This window comes from Chrysochloris asiatica, unplaced genomic scaffold (assembly GCF_000296735.1).
Source record: "Chrysochloris asiatica unplaced genomic scaffold, ChrAsi1.0 scaffold00099, whole genome shotgun sequence".
Lineage (NCBI taxonomy): Eukaryota > Metazoa > Chordata > Mammalia > Afrosoricida > Chrysochloridae > Chrysochloris > Chrysochloris asiatica.
This window is the reverse complement of record NW_006408617.1, coordinates 1,115,053-1,135,212: the sequence shown is the minus strand read 5'-3', so window position 1 is coordinate 1,135,212 and position 20,160 is coordinate 1,115,053. Positions and strand designations below refer to the sequence as shown.

General features: G+C 36.3%; 1 protein-coding gene across 1 annotated transcript in view; it reads left to right on the top strand.

The window, feature by feature from the left end:
* The window catches only part of KCNH7 (potassium voltage-gated channel, subfamily H (eag-related), member 7), a 649,673-nt gene that overhangs the window by 462,318 nt on the left and 167,195 nt on the right, over positions 1 to 20,160 (top strand). The window contains exon 6 of the mRNA XM_006867030.1: positions 6,420 to 6,634. Coding sequence (XP_006867092.1) covers positions 6,420 to 6,634 — 215 coding nt within the window. The remainder of the gene's footprint in view (positions 1 to 6,419; positions 6,635 to 20,160) is intronic.

Here is a 20,160-nt window from a genome sequence, read left to right as displayed (position 1 = left end):
CTCAGAAAAAGAACTAGGAAAAGAGAAAAACTATTCAGTGGGGATTCTCCCTTCTCCCCCTCATTCTGAGACTAAGAACAACCATGAAATCTTGTAAGCCAGCTACTTTCTGTCTTTATAGCTCCCTCATTTTTTATAGCCAATTTAAAAATTACCTATCCTTATAAATCCAGGGGAGACCTAGTGTGGTGCTGTGGGTTAATGCACTGGATTGCAAAGTCAGTGGTTCCAGCTCACCAGCCACTCCTCAGTAACCCCATACAGGGTTGCAGTGGGTCAGAACCGATTCGACAGCACTTAACAACAACAATATCAACCCAGTACACTGATGAGACAAGCATGTTCCTTGACATGAAGAATCTTCTATTCCAGTTGCATTTTGAGCAACTGTATCCATAAGCAAAATTCCATTCCATCAAATTGTAGCAATTTACACTTGCTCATAGTATCAAACATCTTTATCTTCATCTGGTTGGGTTCTGGTCACAGCTCAGCCCTAGCCATCCAAGCTAGGTCAAATGGGTACCAGCTGCAAGTTGGGAGTTCCCACAACCTCCCTACATTTCAGACTAGCTGGTCCCATCACTCTCAGCCGTAGTTCCCAAGGGCTAGGTCAGTGCCCACAGGTTCAGAAGTTCATACAATTCCTTAAACTTCAGACCAGCCAGCCCTTCCTCTTCTCTCTCTCTCATCTTAAGTCAATAAATACCAATGAAACATGAAAAAATAAATAAATAAATAAATAAAAAACAGCAATTGTTTAGAAAGTTTTTCCAACAGCAAATAAAAAGCCAAACTCAGAACTATGACACAGTTGAAATATTGACAAGTGGTTTCACAGCCCTATCAAACCCAGTGTTTCAACAAATATTTTGTAAAACTGACTTTATTGTCCTGAAATGAAATTCAGAGGTTAATGCAATAGTGGAGATTACTTCTAAAAATTCAACATGATTCCCCGACTGTAATATAAAAGTGAAATAAAAGGAAAGTCGCTTATAATAAGATATAGGTATTAGTATGTCAGTGTTGAAATGCTCTACAACTAAATATTTAATGCAATAATAAAATGTATAAACATTGACTTTAAAAGCAATAAGGATGGAAAAAAATTGTCGACAAGTTGGTAGAACAATAAAACAGGAGTATGTGTAGGTAACAGAATGAAAAACACTATTTGGATAAATAATAAACATTGAGATTTATATGATTTTTAAAACTGGGAAATAACAAAAATTGAATTATGAGTAGTATATCATGGCTAATTGCATAGAAAATGAAGAAATATATTCTCACAAGTGAACTAGCCCTTTTTTTTTTTTTTAAAGTATGGTGTCAAAATGATTCTCTATGTGATCTTATGCAATAGTAATGAATTGGACAGAAAAAATAAATTCTACTATATGCCAAAACATACATTCATCCTCTCCTAGTAAAAAATAGATCCAGGCAGACCATATGTTTTTACAGGTAATGGGGATAGAAGATGAATTGAAGAAAGAAGTGACAATCAAGACATTATAGAGAAACGCCTGCAGACCTCTGAGGAGTTATTAGAGTTAAAGTGAAAATCAACAAGCAAGCCCAACACATATGAATGATCCCAAGTCTTTAGTGCTTACCAGATGTATTTCTTTTTATTTTGTGAAACATCCATTTACATATATATAGATAAAATTATATAAAATATTTTAAAAGAAATTTTATTAATGATTTTTAATGTGATTCCTGTAATTCTCTGAAAATTCAATAGTGTTTGATTCCAGTATCCATTGGTACATATTTAATAATTCTTCAGGATGAAGGAATAGCAACCACCCATCACTTACAACCAAAAATTCTCCCACAAACACTATATAAGGTAAAGTATTGACAGAGATGAGACCTCATACTTATCAATATTGCCAATACAATGGTGTCTAGGAACTAGTTCCAAGGACAATCAATCAGTCTGGGTTTGCTTACTACATATAATAGATGATTTCTGTGTTGTCCTGTCTTATTTAGCAAGTCTATAGAACTTTACTAGAGAACTCCAACACAGAGAGAGAATTAAAAGACTAAGAATTTTAAATACAAGCCAGCTATATACCTTGAGCTGAAATGGACTGGTATTGGCCATTTTGAATCTGACAATTATATGATGTACTAAAGTGGGAACAGAAAATTCAAGAGGAATGGCAAAATATTCACCCTCAAAAAGAATATTTAGAGATCTATCTTGATGTATAATTCTGTCCATGATATGGTAATATGAATACATCTATAAGAAAGACTAGTTAATAGCACTATTATTCAATTTGCACACTAACCACTAACGCCAATGATGATGAAATTCTACCAACTTTTTTCAGTATGAAATTGATCAAACTTGCAATCAAGACATATTGATAATTACTGGTGATTTGAAAATGAAGGCTGGAAAAAAAAAGAGAAAGGAACCATACTTGGAAACTATAGCCTTGGTAATAGAAATGATGCTGGAGATCGCATGATAGAATTTTGCAAGACCAATAACTTGCAAATATTTTTTTTTAAACATAAAAGGTTACTATACACGTGGACCTCACAAGATGGAATATGAGACAGTGGGAAAGCTCCACAAGTCAAAATTAGGCCAGGGGCAGACTGTGGAAAAACCATAAATTGTTCATACAAAAGTTCAGGAAGCTGAAAAAAAAAAGAAAAAGAGACAAGTCCATGAGAGCCAGAATATGACCTTGGACATATTCCACCAGACTTTATAGGCCATTTCAAGAACAAATTTGATGCATTAGATGCATACTAATGACCGAAGACCAGAGGAGTTGTGGAAGGACATCAAGAACATCATATAGGAAGAAAGCAAAAGGTCATTAAAAAGACAGATGAGAAAGAAAAGACCAAAATGGATGTCCTAAGAGACTCAGAAACTTCCTCCCCGGTGAAGAGATTAGGAAGTAAAAGAGCTGAACAGAAATTGCAAAGGGCAAAGAAAATTTTAAATAAAAATACAAAAAGGAATAATATGCTCAGCATTTCTTAAGCTAAAATAACTGAAGAAAAAAATCAAGTCTTGACTTTCAATATTGAAGGGTTCCACAGGCAAATAGTGAATGATGCAGAAAGCATCAAAGAAGATAGCAGGAATGCAGAGTCATTGTACCAAACAGAAATGGTTGATGTTCAACCATTTCAAGAAGTTGTATATGATAAACACACACACACACACAAAAACAAACAAACAAACAAAACAACAACAAAAAAAAACCAATGGTACTTAAGGAAGAAGTCAAAGTTGCACTCAAAGCATTGGCAAAGAGCAAGGTTCCAGGAATTGACAGAATACAAATTGAAATCTTTCAACAAACTGATGCAACACTGGAGGCATTCACACATCTATGCCAAGAAGATTAGAAGATAGCTACCTGACCAAATGACTAGAAGAGACCCATATTTGTGCCCATTCCAAAGAGAGGCAACCCAACAGAATGCGAGAATCATCAAACAGTATCATTGTAAATTATTTTAAATATTAGTAAAATTTTGCTAAAGATAATTCAAAGACAGCTGCAATGATACATCAACAGAGAACTGTCAGAAATCCAAGCTGGATTCATATGAAACTAGGGATATCATTGCTGATATCAGATCGATATTAGTTTAAAGCAGAGAATACCACACATATGTTTATCTGTGCTTTTTTTTTTTCAGTTATGCAAAGACTTTCAACTATTTGGATCATGACAAGCTATGGATAACATTGCGAAGAATGAGTATTCCAGAACACTTAATTGTGCTCATGGGGAACCTGTATGTAGACCAAGAGGCAGTGATTCAAACAGAACAAGGTGATACTGAATGGTTTAATCAGGAAAGGTGTATGTCATGGTTGTATCCTTTCACCATACTTATTCAGTCTGTATACGAAGCAAATAATCTGAGAAGCAGGATTATATGAAGAAGAATATGGTATTAGGATTGGAAGAAGATTCATTAACAACCCACTTGCTGAAAGTAAAGAGGACTTAAAATATTTACTAATGAAGATTAAAAACTATAGGTTTCAGAATGGATTGCACCTCCATGTAAAGAAAACAAAAATCCTCACAACTGAACCAATAAATAACATTGTGAAAAATGAAAATAGTGAAACTATCATATGCTTCATTTTGTTTGTTTCCACAATCATCAGTAATGGAAGCAGCGGTCAAGAAATCAAATGACATATATTACATTAGGGAAATCTGCTGCACAAGACCTCTTTAAAGTGTTTGAGAGTAATGACATCAATTTGAGAACTAAAGTGCCCTAATGCAAGCCTTGATATTTTCAATAGCCTCATATACATGTGAAACTTAGACATTTAATAAGGAAGATCATAGAAGACTTGATGTATTTATTTGAGTTATGGTGTTGGAGAAGAATGTTAAAAGTGCCATGACTGCTAGACAAACAAACACATCTGTGTTGTAAGGAGTACAGCAAGAGTGCTCCTTAGAAGCCAGTATAGTGAGACTTTGTCTCTCATGCTTCAGTCATGTTATCAGGAAGGATCAATCCCTGGAGAAGGACATCATGCTTGGTAAAATTGAGGGTCCTCGAAAAAGAGGAAGACCCCAATGAGATGGATTGGCACAATGGCAGCAGCAATGGATTCAAGTGTAACAATGATCTTGAGGTTGGTGCAGGACCAGGCAGTATGTCATTTTGTTGTGTATAAGGTCAGAACCTATTTGATGGCACCTGACAACAACAATATACCTAAATTGTCATCATAATCCCTTATCAGTATCTCTATGTACAGTAAAATTATATAAGGTTCAGTGAAAAGATGATATCTAAGAAGTCTGAAGTTCTATCTTATTTTACAGTTTTGAAATATTAAGATACAATACTGGAATGAAAAGAAAACAGCATTTGGAATGTTACAATAATAAATCAGTGCTGTATAGTGGGGACAGCTACAAAGACACGGAGCATGAGAATTCTGTCTAGAGGCCTATCTGAAAGTTAGATTAATTTGGTTCCACTTATGGCTCTAATTCTATACTTATAGAAATAGAAAAGAGAGTAAGAATCTACATGCAAAGAGAAATATACCAGGTGGTAAGTTAACAGGAGAGTTCAATGGCATATGTTACCTTGATGGACTTTGATATTCTCATGGATAACACTCAGGAAATGAATAAAATGGCAGCTTAAATAGATATCAATTATTTTTTTAAATGGCTTCAAACTTTAATAAATAAAATAGTGTGATTTTTGCCTCATCATAAAAATATAAACCAAGTGGTGGATATATTTTTTAATAGAATTATATCTGATTATTGTTGCACAAAATACACAGTCTGCATGTACCGTTATCTATAATTATCTGGTTTTTAAAGTGCATTTGAACCATAAAATGCATAAAACAAAATAGGCTGATTAACAAATTATTTCATGAACTCTCTATATTTTAACCACTCCTTGAGACACTAAGATAAAGAGTGTGTAAAACCACGGAAAATTCTTCCTGATGCAAACTTTAAGAACTAAATAATGGCCTGTATAGTATTGCTTATTGCATAAGAAACTCCTGGGAACCTTTCTCAACTTTATATAAGCAACAGACAATAAATAGGTCCTGTCTTTAAAAAAGATGTAACTGATCCTTATACTCAGTCTCAAAAAGGAGCCCAGGAGTTTTCACTTGTCATCAGATTTTCCTTGCAGGAAGGGAACTTTATCAGAGGATCTGGAATTATTTCTATAGAAGTTTTCTCCCCCTCAAAAAGTAGTCAGTCTTAAATCTAAGGGATTTTTTTTTTTTTTTTTAAATCCTGCACAGACTCCTAAAGTTCTCTATAGAGACAAGTGGACTTTTGCCATTTTCATCTTTGTGATTCTCCCACCTGGGTTTGCCCCTTCTACTCTGTGGGAATATCACATGCAGGAAACTGGAAGTCCACCTATATGAAGTTGCCAACTACCTTTTCATTTCTCAGTCAAAGGTGGAGAGAGGGAACATTGGAACAGGACAGTCAGCTCAGAAATTGCATGGCCAACATGACATTAACCATGGTCAAGTCCTTCCTTGAATGATCCTTAAATTATAAAACAAACTTTTTGAGACACATTGATGTTAATATTTGACTAACAACAGGGAATGACGTTCTTTCTTTTATTCCAGACCTTAATAAAAAGAAGCTGATTAAGAGTGAAAGCTAACTTCTCTCTGGGCATATTAAGGACCCAACTTTATCCTTGATCATTTCTTGCTTACGTGGAGTAGAAGGTGGCCCTATGCCCTGTGCTCAGGTGTCAACTGGCTGCATTTAGTGATGCCAGAATAAGGACCAGATTGGTCATGGATCACTAACAGTTTATTCACGATCATCATTTTCTTCTTCTCTGTTTTCTGGTAATATTTTTACAAATACTTTCCAACTTTTTAGGACCATTTAATCACATCAAGTCAAGCCTCCTGGGATCCACATCGGATTCAAACCTCAACAAATACAGCACCATTAATAAGATTCCACAGCTTACTCTGAACTTTTCAGATGTCAAAACAGAAAAAAAGAATACATCCCCTCCTTCTTCAGATAAAACCATTATTGCACCCAAAGTTAAAGATCGAACACACAATGTGACGGAGAAAGTTACCCAGGTAGGACATGGTTTCATTTTCAATTTCAACTGTTTGGGGTGTTCTTTTCTAGACTACAAAACACATTTTTACATCTTAGACAATAATAAATGATTATCAATAACGGCAAGCCTCTTATTTGCACTTCTATTTATCTTGAGATGTTGAGTGACCCATAATGTAACTGATAAATGAAGGTATATGCTGGGATTTTATCTACTACAAGAATAAGCAAAAATGGGCTAACTTGGTATTGTTGTTTTTGCTGTAGAGGTGGTTTGCTGGCTATTTATCATGTTTGGACGTTTATTGCTTTACTGCCAACTCTCACATCATTAAAGTATGCTTTTTTCAATGTAATGGATGTATCTATTGAAGCTTTAAGTGACTAATTGGGACATCCTCTTAACTGTGGCCTCCTTTTTTGCACTTAACTCTCCTAAGTAGAGTCAGATCTCTGTCAGTTAACTTAGGGGAAAAGCTGCCCACGGTAATGAAAAGACTAAGTAAAACAAGGTGCTACTGGAATAACATTCTACTGTTTTTAATAAACATTGAGATTTAAACAAGGGTAAAAGGTACTACCTAGCAAGAATCCTACTGTAAAGAATAGATTAAAAGGATTTGTACTTTTTGTATCAGAATACCCACCTAAGCAGTAACCACCTTTTGCTTGTAATGCATTTACGTTATTGGGAATGCATGACTCCGAAACTTGTGTCAAGTAGACAGTTCTTGTATAAACAATTTACTTAATATATTAGCTTAGCAAAAATTTTCATAAGGCACCCACAGCATAATGGTAAACTTGACCCCAGTCTCTAGAAAGTATTTAGTATTTTGAATTAATGAGGTGGTTTTTTTTGTTTTTGTTTTTTGTAATTGTAATCCATTAAAACAACACGATAGTGCTGTTGGTAAATAATATCTTATGTATGATCTGAAATAGCTACTTAAAGACCATGAATCATTTGTAAAAAGCCTTGAAAAGGCTCCGTTTATTTGAGATGAAATGTTATACATGCCATAAAGTGAACATACCTAACGAATATTTTAACATTTCATACAGACAAGCTGTTTTCATTCCTAGACCAGTTAAGCTGGGTCTAGGAAGTTACTTATCAAACTGGATAATAGACAGTGTTCAAGAAGCTATGGTGACAAACAGTTAAGCACTCAGCCACTAACCAAAACACTGACTTGATGGAACCTAACAACAATGAGCCCGGGTATGGTGCTGTAGATAAAGCGCTGTAGTGGTAAACCACAAGGCTGGCAGTTCAAACCCACCACCCACTCTCAGAAACCCTCTACAGGGTCATCATGAGTCAGAACCAACTTGATGAAACACAAGAACAACAACACCTGGTGATATTTAATAGCATAACACAGAGTCACATGAGTTGTGTCTTAATTCTGTCTTACGTATTTTATTGTGTACCATAGAGACAAGGGATGTTTACTGTGTTGCATTTGAGGCAAGTGTTAGGGATGATAAATTCTCTAAATTAACATAAGAAGTAGATCATGGCCAGTGCTGCCTAAGTGTTGAGGACGCAACCATGGCAGCCATTACTGCTAAATTTTTAATACTCTTATATGACTGCCTGCTGCTCCCCTCTCCTCTTCAGGATCCATTTATCCCTACATCCCCAGAGCCTAGGGAAACACCTGGCAGAGAGTAGAATTAATTGAATGTTTGCTGAATAAGTAAATGAATGAATGAGTAGTTGACTAGGTAGACAAGGGGAGGGGTGGGAATTCTAGGTAAACTAAGTGTAAACAACGTTATGCAGGTACAAAAACTCATGTTATCTTTCTGAGAACAAGTGGTTTCCTGCACCAGTGAGAGGTCCAGTAGAAAAGGGGGTTGCTATAGGGGTACTGCTTTGATTTCAGGAAAACATCCCTTTAAAGTATCATGCTTTATCTTTAAAATCCTTATTATTTCATCTCCTAGTATAAAATATTTATTTTAACATTTAAAAAATACTTATAAGTTAGTGAAACTGAGACCCACACAAAGTTCCCATGGTTTTCCTATAATTTCTCAGCATAGCGTAGTGGTTCCGAATTGGGCTGCTAACCCCAAGGTCAGCAGTTCAAAACCACCAGCTGTTCTGTGGGAGAAAGATAAGGCTTTCTGCTCCCTTAAAGATGTACAGCCTCGGAAACCCTGCGCAGAGTCACTATGAGTCGGTACTTACCAACATCAACAACCTTCAAATTCTGTCATCTTCTCACCACTCCAGGTATCCTCCAGAGTATCCCAGTAAGAGAGAATTATGCAGGCAAAAGATTTTTTATAAGACAGTGGAAGATTAACCTTGAACACATATTTCATAAAAAGTCACTGTGTTTGTTTGTAGTGTGAATGAAGGCGACCCTATAGACAGATAAACACTTTAGTGCCTGTAGTCAGGGTCAGAAATGATGAGGGACTCTATAAAGTCTGACCCAAGAAAGAGGAGAGTCAGTAGGAAAGCTCTATCATCTCTTTGGTGTCGCTGCTATCTCTTAGTAGAAGGAAAATGACGCTTTCTGCTCTAGAAAAGATTTACAGCCTTGGAAACCCTATATGAGCTAACTATGAGTTGGAACCCACTCGACGGCACTCAACAACAACAAATAGCTCTTAATATTAAAACATCCAAGATGATGATCAAATATTGAGAAATTTTATTTCCAGACACAGCATCTGGAACATTCTTTTAAGCATTTGATAACAGGATAATCTTATTTTGTGTTAAGAGAGAAGATTTACAGAGAAGATCAACAGTATTACATTCAACAAACCGTATACTTTGTTTCATCTCAATGATTGCAATCCCTTCCATGTAATAATAAGAGTTCTCCTACTTGCTCCCTGTGGTTTGCCCTTAATTAAATATTGCCCTTTTGATATTGAATGTTGGACAATTCCATGGTGAGTATACCTTACTACTGTTGTTATTCTTCCTCTATGCCTTTCTATGGCTTGGCTGAAAATTGGGCCATGAGAGTGGTTTCTATTCCAGACCTGAAGGGTGGCCAAAGGCCATAGTCTTGGGTTCCTCCAATCTCTTTCTGACCAGTAATCCTGTTTTGTTGTTGTTGCTGTTCCACATTTTCTCCCATTCTGTCCTGGGCCTTCCAATGTGATCCCTTTCAGAGCAGGTGGTAGTGGTGGCGAGACACCATCTAATTCTTCTGATCTCAGAGTTGTGGAGACTGATGTTCACTTATTACATTAGTCCATTGTACTAATTGAGTCCAAGCAGCTTCAATTTTCATCTCTCTTCTTTCTTTCACCCTTGAAGAGACCAGTGTTACAACTTAGATGGCTGCACATGACCTTTAAAGACCCCAGTTGCTACTCACAAAAGTAGAATGTAGAACATCATCTTTGGGGACTATGTTATGCCGATTGACTATGATGTCCTCTGAGACTCTATTCCGATAACAGGATTATTTTATATCTCTTTTCTCATTTAGTGCTGATGAAGTTTCCAAATCATTGTTACCTCCAGAATTTCCACATTTAAAACGTTTAAATTGTCCTCTAGTCATGAAAAATAACTTGGTAATCAACTGAAGAGTTTATAAGTCCCTCTGTTAGACATGTGTGGAAATGCCCTCTGTGAGAGAATTCTCAGTTATTTGTCGTAGGCAGTCAGCAGTATTTTTTAAGTCTCATATTCTCGTTTCTTTTATTCCCTTAATAGGTTTGTATGCTAATCCTTTCTTCGTAAAAGAAGTCAAGATTTTGTTCACAGACCATTCATCAGTGAATTTTTAATACTCCTCAGAGCACAAATAGAGTAGTTATAAAAAAAAGAAGGCATAAAAGAAAACAATCTCTGCCCATGGTGTCTCCCTCACCATTTTGATCTTATCTCTGTTTCACTTTGAATGTGAATTAGACAATTACTCATTTGTCTCCAGAGCAAGAGTGGTGTTTTCAATGTAGGACCCATGTTGTTTTACATTTATTCATCAACTTATATATTTGTTTATTCATTCAACAAGCATTTATTTAGAGTTACTGTGTACTGTGCTAGCTACCTACCTACTCACTGCCCTCAAGTCAATTCTGACTCATGGCAACCCCATGTGTTTCAGAGTAGAACTGCACTTCACAGGACTTTCAATGGAAGTAAATGGTCAGGCCTTTCATTCATTGTACTGCTGAGTGGATTCAAACCACCAACTTTTCACTTAGTAGTCAAGAGCAGATAGATGTACTGGGCTAGGGGCTGGGAATTCAGAGATTTTCTGCCTCAAAAGCTGAGGAAGACAGACAGCTATAATGAACAGTGTGCAATGAAGTGTCAACTATTATACTATTACTCTACATAGACATTGAATTCAGAGGATGCCATAGTCAGAAACCTTCCCTACATTGGGAATTTGGGGTGGTGGTTATAAAGCTTGAGAAGTTTCCCAGGAGGAGGATAAGAATTTGGTGAACTGTACATATCAAAGAATTAATTGAAGTATGAAGTGTTCCTATCACTAATGCCTACTATAATGTATGGCACATATTGTTGCTGTTGGTAAATGCAGTCGAGTCAGTTCCATCTCATAGCAACCCTGTATAGAGCATCCAAGGAGTGGATAGTTTGAATCACCAACCTTGCGGCAGCTTTGACTAATTTGCAGTCGAATGTTCATCCTGCAGCGCCACACCAGGACTCCTAGCACTTATTAGGAATTTTTAAAAGTCTGGAATGGACAACTGACAGCATAACAGGAAATCAAGCAAGAGTAAATCTGCTGCTCAAAATTTCCCACAACAAATGCTTGCCTACTAAATTTTTGCCTTTGGCAAAATTCTAGTTTCTGCTTTTATTTAAATCACAGAAACCCCTTATATTGTCTAGTTTTATAGCCCAAGCTACTGTAATGCATTGACCCTTTTTGCTTTATTTTATATTACCGTCTCTATTCATTTGGAAGAAGTAGAAAACAACTCTCCTAAAAAAAAATGGTTTAACTATATTCCAGCTGGTCAAGACTGATAGTCAGTAGTGTACACCTGGGGAAGGAGAAGACTAAGCTGGTCATTTCTACCAGAATTTTGTGGAGTGAGACAACGAATTGCAAGAAAAATTGGGCAGAGAACAAAAGTCTGCTTTTACCATGGCATTGATAGGGTTTTTGGCTACCTCTGCCCTCTTTTAAAAAAAAAAAGTTGTATATGTTGTTGCTATTATTAACCACTGTAGAGTTGATTCTGACTCATTGCAACCCTGTATAAGGTTTTTGAGGAACAGGTGGTGGGTTTGAACTGATGCCTTTTCTGTTAGCATTCCAGTGCTTATCCCACACCAGGACTTCATATCGGTATATACTGGGGCAATAAAATATATCATTTGCTTTTCATGTTCTGCTTTTACAAACTTTTATGTGATTATTCTGCCTGTATATGCAAGAGTACATAAGAGTCAAAATAATTTTAAAATATGACATCGTGGATTCCAAATCTTTATTGGTTAGTCGCTACAAGCCACAGAAACTCAACTCAACCCACCTAAGCAAAAATTAAAGGGGAAAGAGAAAGTGTATTGGGTCACATAACTGAAAAGTACAGGGGCAGATCTGCTTTGGGACAAGGCTGCATTCATTATTTCAGCAATTGATCACGTTCACCCCATGTCTCAGACTTGAGTTCTTCTGTATTGACTTCATTCTCTATATGGAAACAAGGCCCTCAGACTCAACTGTTACATTTTTCTCAGAGTTGTTATCTGAGGAGAAAGGCCTTCTCACTTCCTTTGTCCACACCCTCCCCAGAGAAAGAAAACTCTGATTGGCTAATTTGGGTCCTATGCTTATCTTTGTGGTAGAGAAATTGTGGCTTCTTAACTGACAACCACACAGGGAAAAAAATGGAACTGATAGAAGGAAAGATAGCAAACAGAGAGATGCATTGCAAAGATGGAGATGGGAATTCAGACTAGTAGCATCATTCACACACATCATACACACACAATACATACACCATTCACACACATCATACACACACAATACACACATCATTCACACACATCATACACACACAATATATACATCATTCACACACGTACACACACAATACACACATCATTCACACACACCATACACACACAATACATACATAATTCACACACTATATATATCATTCACACACATCATACACACATAATACATACATCATTCACACACATCATACACACACAATACATACAAGAGGGTTTCAAAAAGTTTGCAGAAAATTCCATTATTTTTTTCCTTCTATTTTTCCATGAACATTTTGAAGTTCCCTCATATTATGTGCTGGTATGCATTGGAGACACGGGAAGTATAAAATGTAGCATCAACCTTCAGGGGACTTATAACCTACTTGAAAAAAAACCATATACAGAAGATATATTACAACAGGATTTACAAGTGTAATTTGATAAATGCTACAAGATCATATTATAAAACTAAAGATAGTTTACGTTATCATTAGACTCACTACTGGTCAAATTATGACCAAAATGTTCTCAAGTTTACCTTTACTGTTACAAAGAATGTCTGGACAATTTAATTGAAATCTACATGTGAATAGTCAGAAAATAAGACATATAAAGGGAACTAAATGGAGTCCTTATGTGGCTTTGTAGGATAAGCACTGGATTATTAACCACAATGTCACAGTTCAAATCCACCAGCCCCTCCTAGGAAATCCTATACAGGATCTCCATGACTCAGAACTGGAGGCACAACAAATGAAACAGGAGATTTGAATCTGGACAAGTGAAGATTGGAAATAGATTTTACTGTGAACTCACATGTATAATTTTCATATAGCTTCAGTTACCCCATATGCATGTGAAAGTTGGAGAATAAGGAAGACCATAGAAGAATTGATACATGTGAGCTATGGTGTTTGAGAAGAATATTAGACGTGCTAAGGACTACCAGAACAAACAAATCTGTCTCAGAAGAAAAAAAGCCAGAATGCTCCTTAGAAGCAAAGATGGCCAGACCTCATGTCTCATACTTCGGACATGCTATCAGGAGGGACTTGTCCCTGGAGAAGGACATCGTACTTGGTAAAGTGGAGGGTCAGTGAAAAAGAGGAAGATCCCCAACAAATGAATTGGCACAGTGACAGCATCAGTGGGCTCAAGTGTAACAGCAATTGTGAAGATGGTGCAGCACTGGGCAGTGTTTCATTCTGTTATGCACAGAGTCGCTATGAGTCGGAACTGACTCGATGGCACTTAACAACAGAAAGAAGAGTACCCGAAGATATTAGTTTTAGGTATCAACATGAAGAGCTTTAGATCACAAATTAGAAAGACATTTCTGAAGATTTAAAGAACTATGTAATCTGAAACCTATGTAGACTCTTAAAACCAAAATATATTTCCATTATTTGGAATACATTTAAGTGCATGAAAATAGAATTATGGTAAATTTAATAATAGTTGACATTGATTGAATAGTTACTCTGTTTTAGGCTCTGTGCTAAGGGTTTTAAAGGTTTATCAATATTAATCCACATAATAGCCCTATGAGTTGCTACTATTATTATCCCCATTTCATAGGAAAGGAATCAGACGTAGAGAGTGGGAGCAAGATCACATAGTAAATGATGGCTATAGCTTTCAAATCTAGGTCATCTGACTCCAACCGTGAAGTTCTCTGTAGCATGCCCTCTCTGTGATTCCGATCTGTTTTTTAATTTCTTCCCTAAATCTCCTCTTAAATTAGGGTAACATTTAGACATACCTTTAACATTTAGTATGATCATAATCTGAATATGCAGTAATAACCAATCAAAGAAGTGAAGCTACAAATTGTGGCAGATTTTCTACAAAACTCCTCAAAAATCTTCAAAAGCCTTAACCAAATCATCCTGAACAGAAGAGTTTCATCTCCAGCAACATATCCGGTTTCATCTTTTGCCTTCTGTTCACTGTAGATTAGGATAGAAAGAAATGTCCTCCAATTTTTGCTGGTGTTGTGACTTACAGTAGAAGAAAAGCAAAATTATACTACAATTGTTATAAAGAAGAGCTCTAAGACTATAGTTCTTTCACTGAACTTTGCTGTAAATATGCTCACTAGCTCTTCATTTTGATTCAATGTCTCAGTTACTTTTGACTTTAATCCAAAATGAGCATTCATAAATCAAGACTATTTTTCAGAAATAGAGATATATATCATTCATTTTATCTTATTTATACTTAGAATTATTTTTCAAAGTTTCTTAACACTTTCTGTAGTTTCCTTAAATGAGATAAATTGTTTTAAACTTTCTTCAATAATATTTTTAAAACAAGTCTTTCAGATATACCTACAAATTAAAAGAGATCTTATATATAACAATACTGTTCAATAATAATGCCACAGATTAAAAGCACAATTAAAAAGTCTAACCTACAAAAGTTGTTTTTATAAAGTCTCATTAATTCTTCAATCTTGACATGACATAAGCCAAGATTAACAGTATTTCTACAGTGTGATCAAAAAATTTCCTAAACTGCATTTCTGGCCTAAACTAATTTAAATATCATGCAAACTTCAACAAAGATCATCCTGAGCTGCCAGAAATAGTGATTACCACAAAATTCCAAATTAAATTTGAAAAGTAATCCAGAGGGTCAAATTTTTCCTGAACATTTCCAATTTAATGTGACATCAGTTTTACACATCCATTAGCTTGTTATTTATAGAATACTATAAAACTTGGTTCAACAAGACAGAAATTCCTATCCAGTGCCCCATATTCTGGGTTTCATCCATAGGCTCCCTATGTTGAAATGAAGAGCAATATATATGGATGCTACAAATAGGAGTTAAGCACATTCATTTGAAATAGAAAGATAATTATGGGATCAATATTTGTGAGTGCTAGTGTGATGTTGTAGAATCAGTACTGGACTGTGAACCACGAGGTCGGAAGTTCAAACCTACCAGTTGCTCCTCGGAAACACTATGAGTTGGAACCAACTAGAGTTGGTTGAGGGTATGAGGGTCACTATGAGTTGGAACCAACTAGATGGCACTTAACAACAACAACAGCTAAATGTAAATCAAAGTGCTACATAAATTGGCTGACGCTAAAATGTACAAGACAAGGTCCCTCACATGCAAAGGCAAAGGCCTTGAATCGAACACAGAACTTTAAGGTTCCAGTTTGTGTTTTCTAGTTTACTCTGAGCAAATAAGTATATCTACAACCTATTCAATGCTGAAGTAAAGATGTAAAATAGCTATAGATGTTTAAGTGAAAACTGACATCTGCAAGTATGTTATATGCTACATAAACCAAACCCATTGCCATACAGTTGATTTTGACTCTCAAGAGACCCTGGAAAGAGTTTAAGAGGCTGTAAATTTTTACAAAAGCAGAAAGCCTCATCTTTCTCTCACAGAACTGCCGACCTCAGAGTGATGGCCCTGCAGCACCACAAGGCTCCTGGTATTTGTATACATATGAAATATAAGTGTGTACTCTGGTAGTGTAGTGGTTACGAGTTGGACTGCCAACCTCAAGGTAAGCAGTTCAAAACTACCAGCAGTTCCGTGAGAGAAAGATGAGGCATTCCACTCCTGTAAAGATTTACAGCCTCAGAAACCCTGTGCAGGGTCATTATGAGTTGGAACTTACTCTACGGTACTTAATAACAACAACAACCATTCATTTGAAAAGTAAAGACCAATAACAAAAAAACAAGCAAAAGAATATTCTATTTTTCCTAAATATTATATGAACACAACAGCAACAACAATATGTGCATAGCAATACTGATCATTAATTATAGACACATATTGTAAATTAATGTTTCCTTTCAGTTTTGTTGTTGTTAGGTGCCATCAAGTTGTTTCAGACTCACAACAGCCCCATGTACAACAGAACCAAACAAATCAGGTAGGAACTAAATGTTTAAAGTTAAGTAAAATAGAAGTGGTCAAAGGAAACAAGTAAAAATAATTTAGCTTAGAGTACATAGCAATAGCCTTGTTGCTATGGTAACTTAGACACGCTAAGATTCTGAATATCTGTTGCCAAGCTGGCTCAGGTTTTCTACCTCAGTTAGTGTGAGCCTTGTGTTAGACACAGGCACAAAGAAAACATGGAAGTGAGAGCTACTTGCTGATTCGCCCTTGTGGCTAAGGGCCTGGAGGTTAAGGCAAGCACATACATAGTTCAATGTATCTAGTGTAATGAGAATGGGCAAAAACAGAAACTTTCTCTTGTTTCATGAATTGAGAATTAGTAACATATTGGGAAATTATAAAGTAGAAAACGTGGCATTTTCAACTACTCAAACAGTATTGTTGTTGTTAAGTGCTGTCAAGTCAGTTCTGACCCATAGCGACCCTACATAGGGTTTCTGGGGAGAAGCTGGTGAGCTTGAAATGCCGCGACCTTGCAGTTCAAAGGGCTTTGCAGTCTGGAGCATTAACCCACAGCACCACACCAGGACTCCTCTCAAACAGTTATTGCTGTTGTTGTGAAGTGCCCTGGAGTCCAGACCCTTGTAATATGTGGCTTTAGTTAGGAAGTGAGTTTAACCATTAACTCTGATTTACAAGTAAACCCAGATAACAGAGTTAAAAATAAAACAATACAAAATAAAGTTTTCATTGGTTATCTGGGTAATATGATGTGGGTGATATATTTTCCCCACTGGTTATATAACCCCCTAGCTATGTCTTTGTATTTTGCTAACCACATTTATAATGGAAAACATATGAATAGATAATAAACCCTTAAAAACTCAACTGCTTCCAAGGAGCTCATTGTTGATCTTGCTAGATGCCAATGAGTTGGTTCTGATTCATAACAACCCAGAGAAACACTGCTTGTCCTGCACCATCCTTATAATTGTTGTTATGTTTGAGACCATTGCTGCTGTCACTGTGTGAATCCATCTCATTGGGGGTCTTCCTGTTTTTCACTGATCAATCTTCCATTTTGCCAAGCATCCTTTATTCTAAGAAGCATCCTGGCTATACTTCTTCCAAGACAGATATGTTTCTTTGGCAGGCCATGATACTTTGAATATGCTTCCAATGCCATAATTCAAATTGCATCAGTTCTTTTACTGTCTTCCTTATTCATTGTCCTACTTCCATATACATATGCGGTGACTGAAAATTACACAACTTCTGTCAGGCACATCTTAGTCCTCAGAATGGACTTGCTTTTAAACTTTACTCTTGAAGATTTTAAAGAGATCTTCTGTGGCAGATTTTCTAATGCAACACTCATTTGATATCCCGACTGCTGCTTCCATGAGTGTAGATTCTGAATTTAAGCAAAATGAAAATTTTACAACTTCAATCTCCATTTTAAAAGAGCTATGATAGCATAGTGATTATGAGTCAGGCTGCTCACCTTAAGGTCAGCAGTTCGAAAATACCAGCTATTCCGCAGGAGAAAGGACTTTCTGCTCCCGTAAAGATTTACAGGCTCGGAAACCCTGTACAGGGTTGCTATGAGTTGGAACCGACTGTACAGCACATAACCACCACTACCATTTATTGGTTCAGTGGTGAGTTTTGTTTTGTTTTATTTTTAGGTGCAATCTATACTGAAGGCTGTGGTCTTTGATCTTCATTAGTAAGTATTGCAAGTCCTCTTCATTTCCAGCAAGCAAGATTGTGTCATCTGCATATCTCAGGTTGTTGATGAAGCTTCCTCCATTTCTTATGGCATGTTCTTCTTCACATAATCCAATGTCTCAGATTCTTTCCTTAGCATACAGTTCAAATAGATGTGGTGAAAAATACAATCGAGGTGCACAACTTTTCCTGATTTTGAACAATTCCACATCCTCTTGTTTTGTTCGAACGATGACTGCCTCTTGGTCTATGTACAGGTTCCTCATGAGGACAATTAAGTGTTCTAGAATACCCATTCTTTGCAATGTTATCCATAACTTGTCATAATCTTCACAGTCAAAAACCTTTGCATAATTGTTAAAGTACAGATAAACATCTTTCTGGAATTTTCTTCTTTCAGCCAAGATCCATCTGATATGGCTCTGACATTTGAAATCAATGATATTCCTAATTCCACATCCCCTTCTGAATCTGCCTTGAATTTCTGGCAATCTCCAGTCAATATACTGTTGCAGTCATTTTTTAATTACCTTCAGCAAAATTTCATTTGCATGTGAAATTACTTATCAAAATACTTGATGATTTTCACATTCTGTTGGATCACACCTCTTTGGAATGTGCACAAATATGGATCTCTTCCAAGTAGTTGTCCAGGGAGCTGTCTTCCAAAAGTCTTGGATTAGAAGAGTGAGTGCCTCCAGAGCTGCTTTAGTTTGTTGAAAGATTTCAATTTGTATTTCATCAATTCCTAGAGTCTTGTTCTTTGCCAGTGCATTCACTGCAACTTAACCACTTCCTTCAGTACCATTTGATTTTGATCATATGCTACCTCTTGAAAAGGCTGAACATCAACCATTTCTTTTTGTTACAATGACTCCATGTATTCCTTCTATCTTCTTTCATGCTTTCTACATCATTCAATATTTTGCCAATAGAATCCTTCAATATTAAAAGTTGAGACTTGAATTTTGCTTCCATTCTTTCAACTTGAGAAATGCTGAGAGTGTTCTTCACTTTTGGTTTTCTAACTTCAGATCTTTTCACATTTCATTATAAAGTTGACTTTGTCTTCCATAGCTTCCCTTTGAAATTTTTTGTTCAGCTCTTTTACTTCATTTCTTCTAGCTGCTTTAGCTTCTATAAACTCAAGAGCTAATTTCAGAGTCTCTTTTGCCATCCATTTTGGTATTTTATTTCCAGTCTTTTAAATAACCTTTGCTTTCTTCATGCATGAAATTTATTAAATTACATTAATCCACAGTATTACAAACATAAGTAATCAAAAACTTCGGAGTCCCAGTGTGAGTCTCATTGGATCCAGAGGATTCTGAATTTTTACCAATTTCCATAGCAATTACAACTCCTCATGCTACAGTATTATAATGAGGCAAACTTGGGAAACTGTGGGTTAATAGTCTGTTTAGGGTCATTATGGGTCAGAACTGACTCAATGTCTCTTCACAACAACCAGGATTCACATATACTAATTAATATTTATGTTTATGTTATGCCAATAATGGTTATATATAGTCATAAATGCCTAAGAAACATTTTTGTGAGTTTTATTTAATAATTATATTCTTGCCACATTAGCTTGTGTTGTTGTTGTTGTTGCTGTTGTTGGGTGCCGTCAAGTCGGTACCAACCCATGGCGACCTTATGCACAACAGAACGAAACACTGCCCGATCCTGGACCAACCTCACTATTGTTGCCACGCTTGAGTCCATTGATGCTGCTACTTGGCCAACCATCTCATTGGGGATTTTCCATTTTTTCTCTGACCCTCCACTTACCAAACATCATATCCTTCTCCAGTGACTGGTCCCTCCTGACAATATGTCCAAAGTATGAGAGACGAAGCTTGGCCATCTTGGCCTCCAAGGAGCATTCTGGCTGCACTTCTTCCAAAATGAATCTATTGGTTCTTTTAACAGCCCATGGCACTTTCAATATTCTC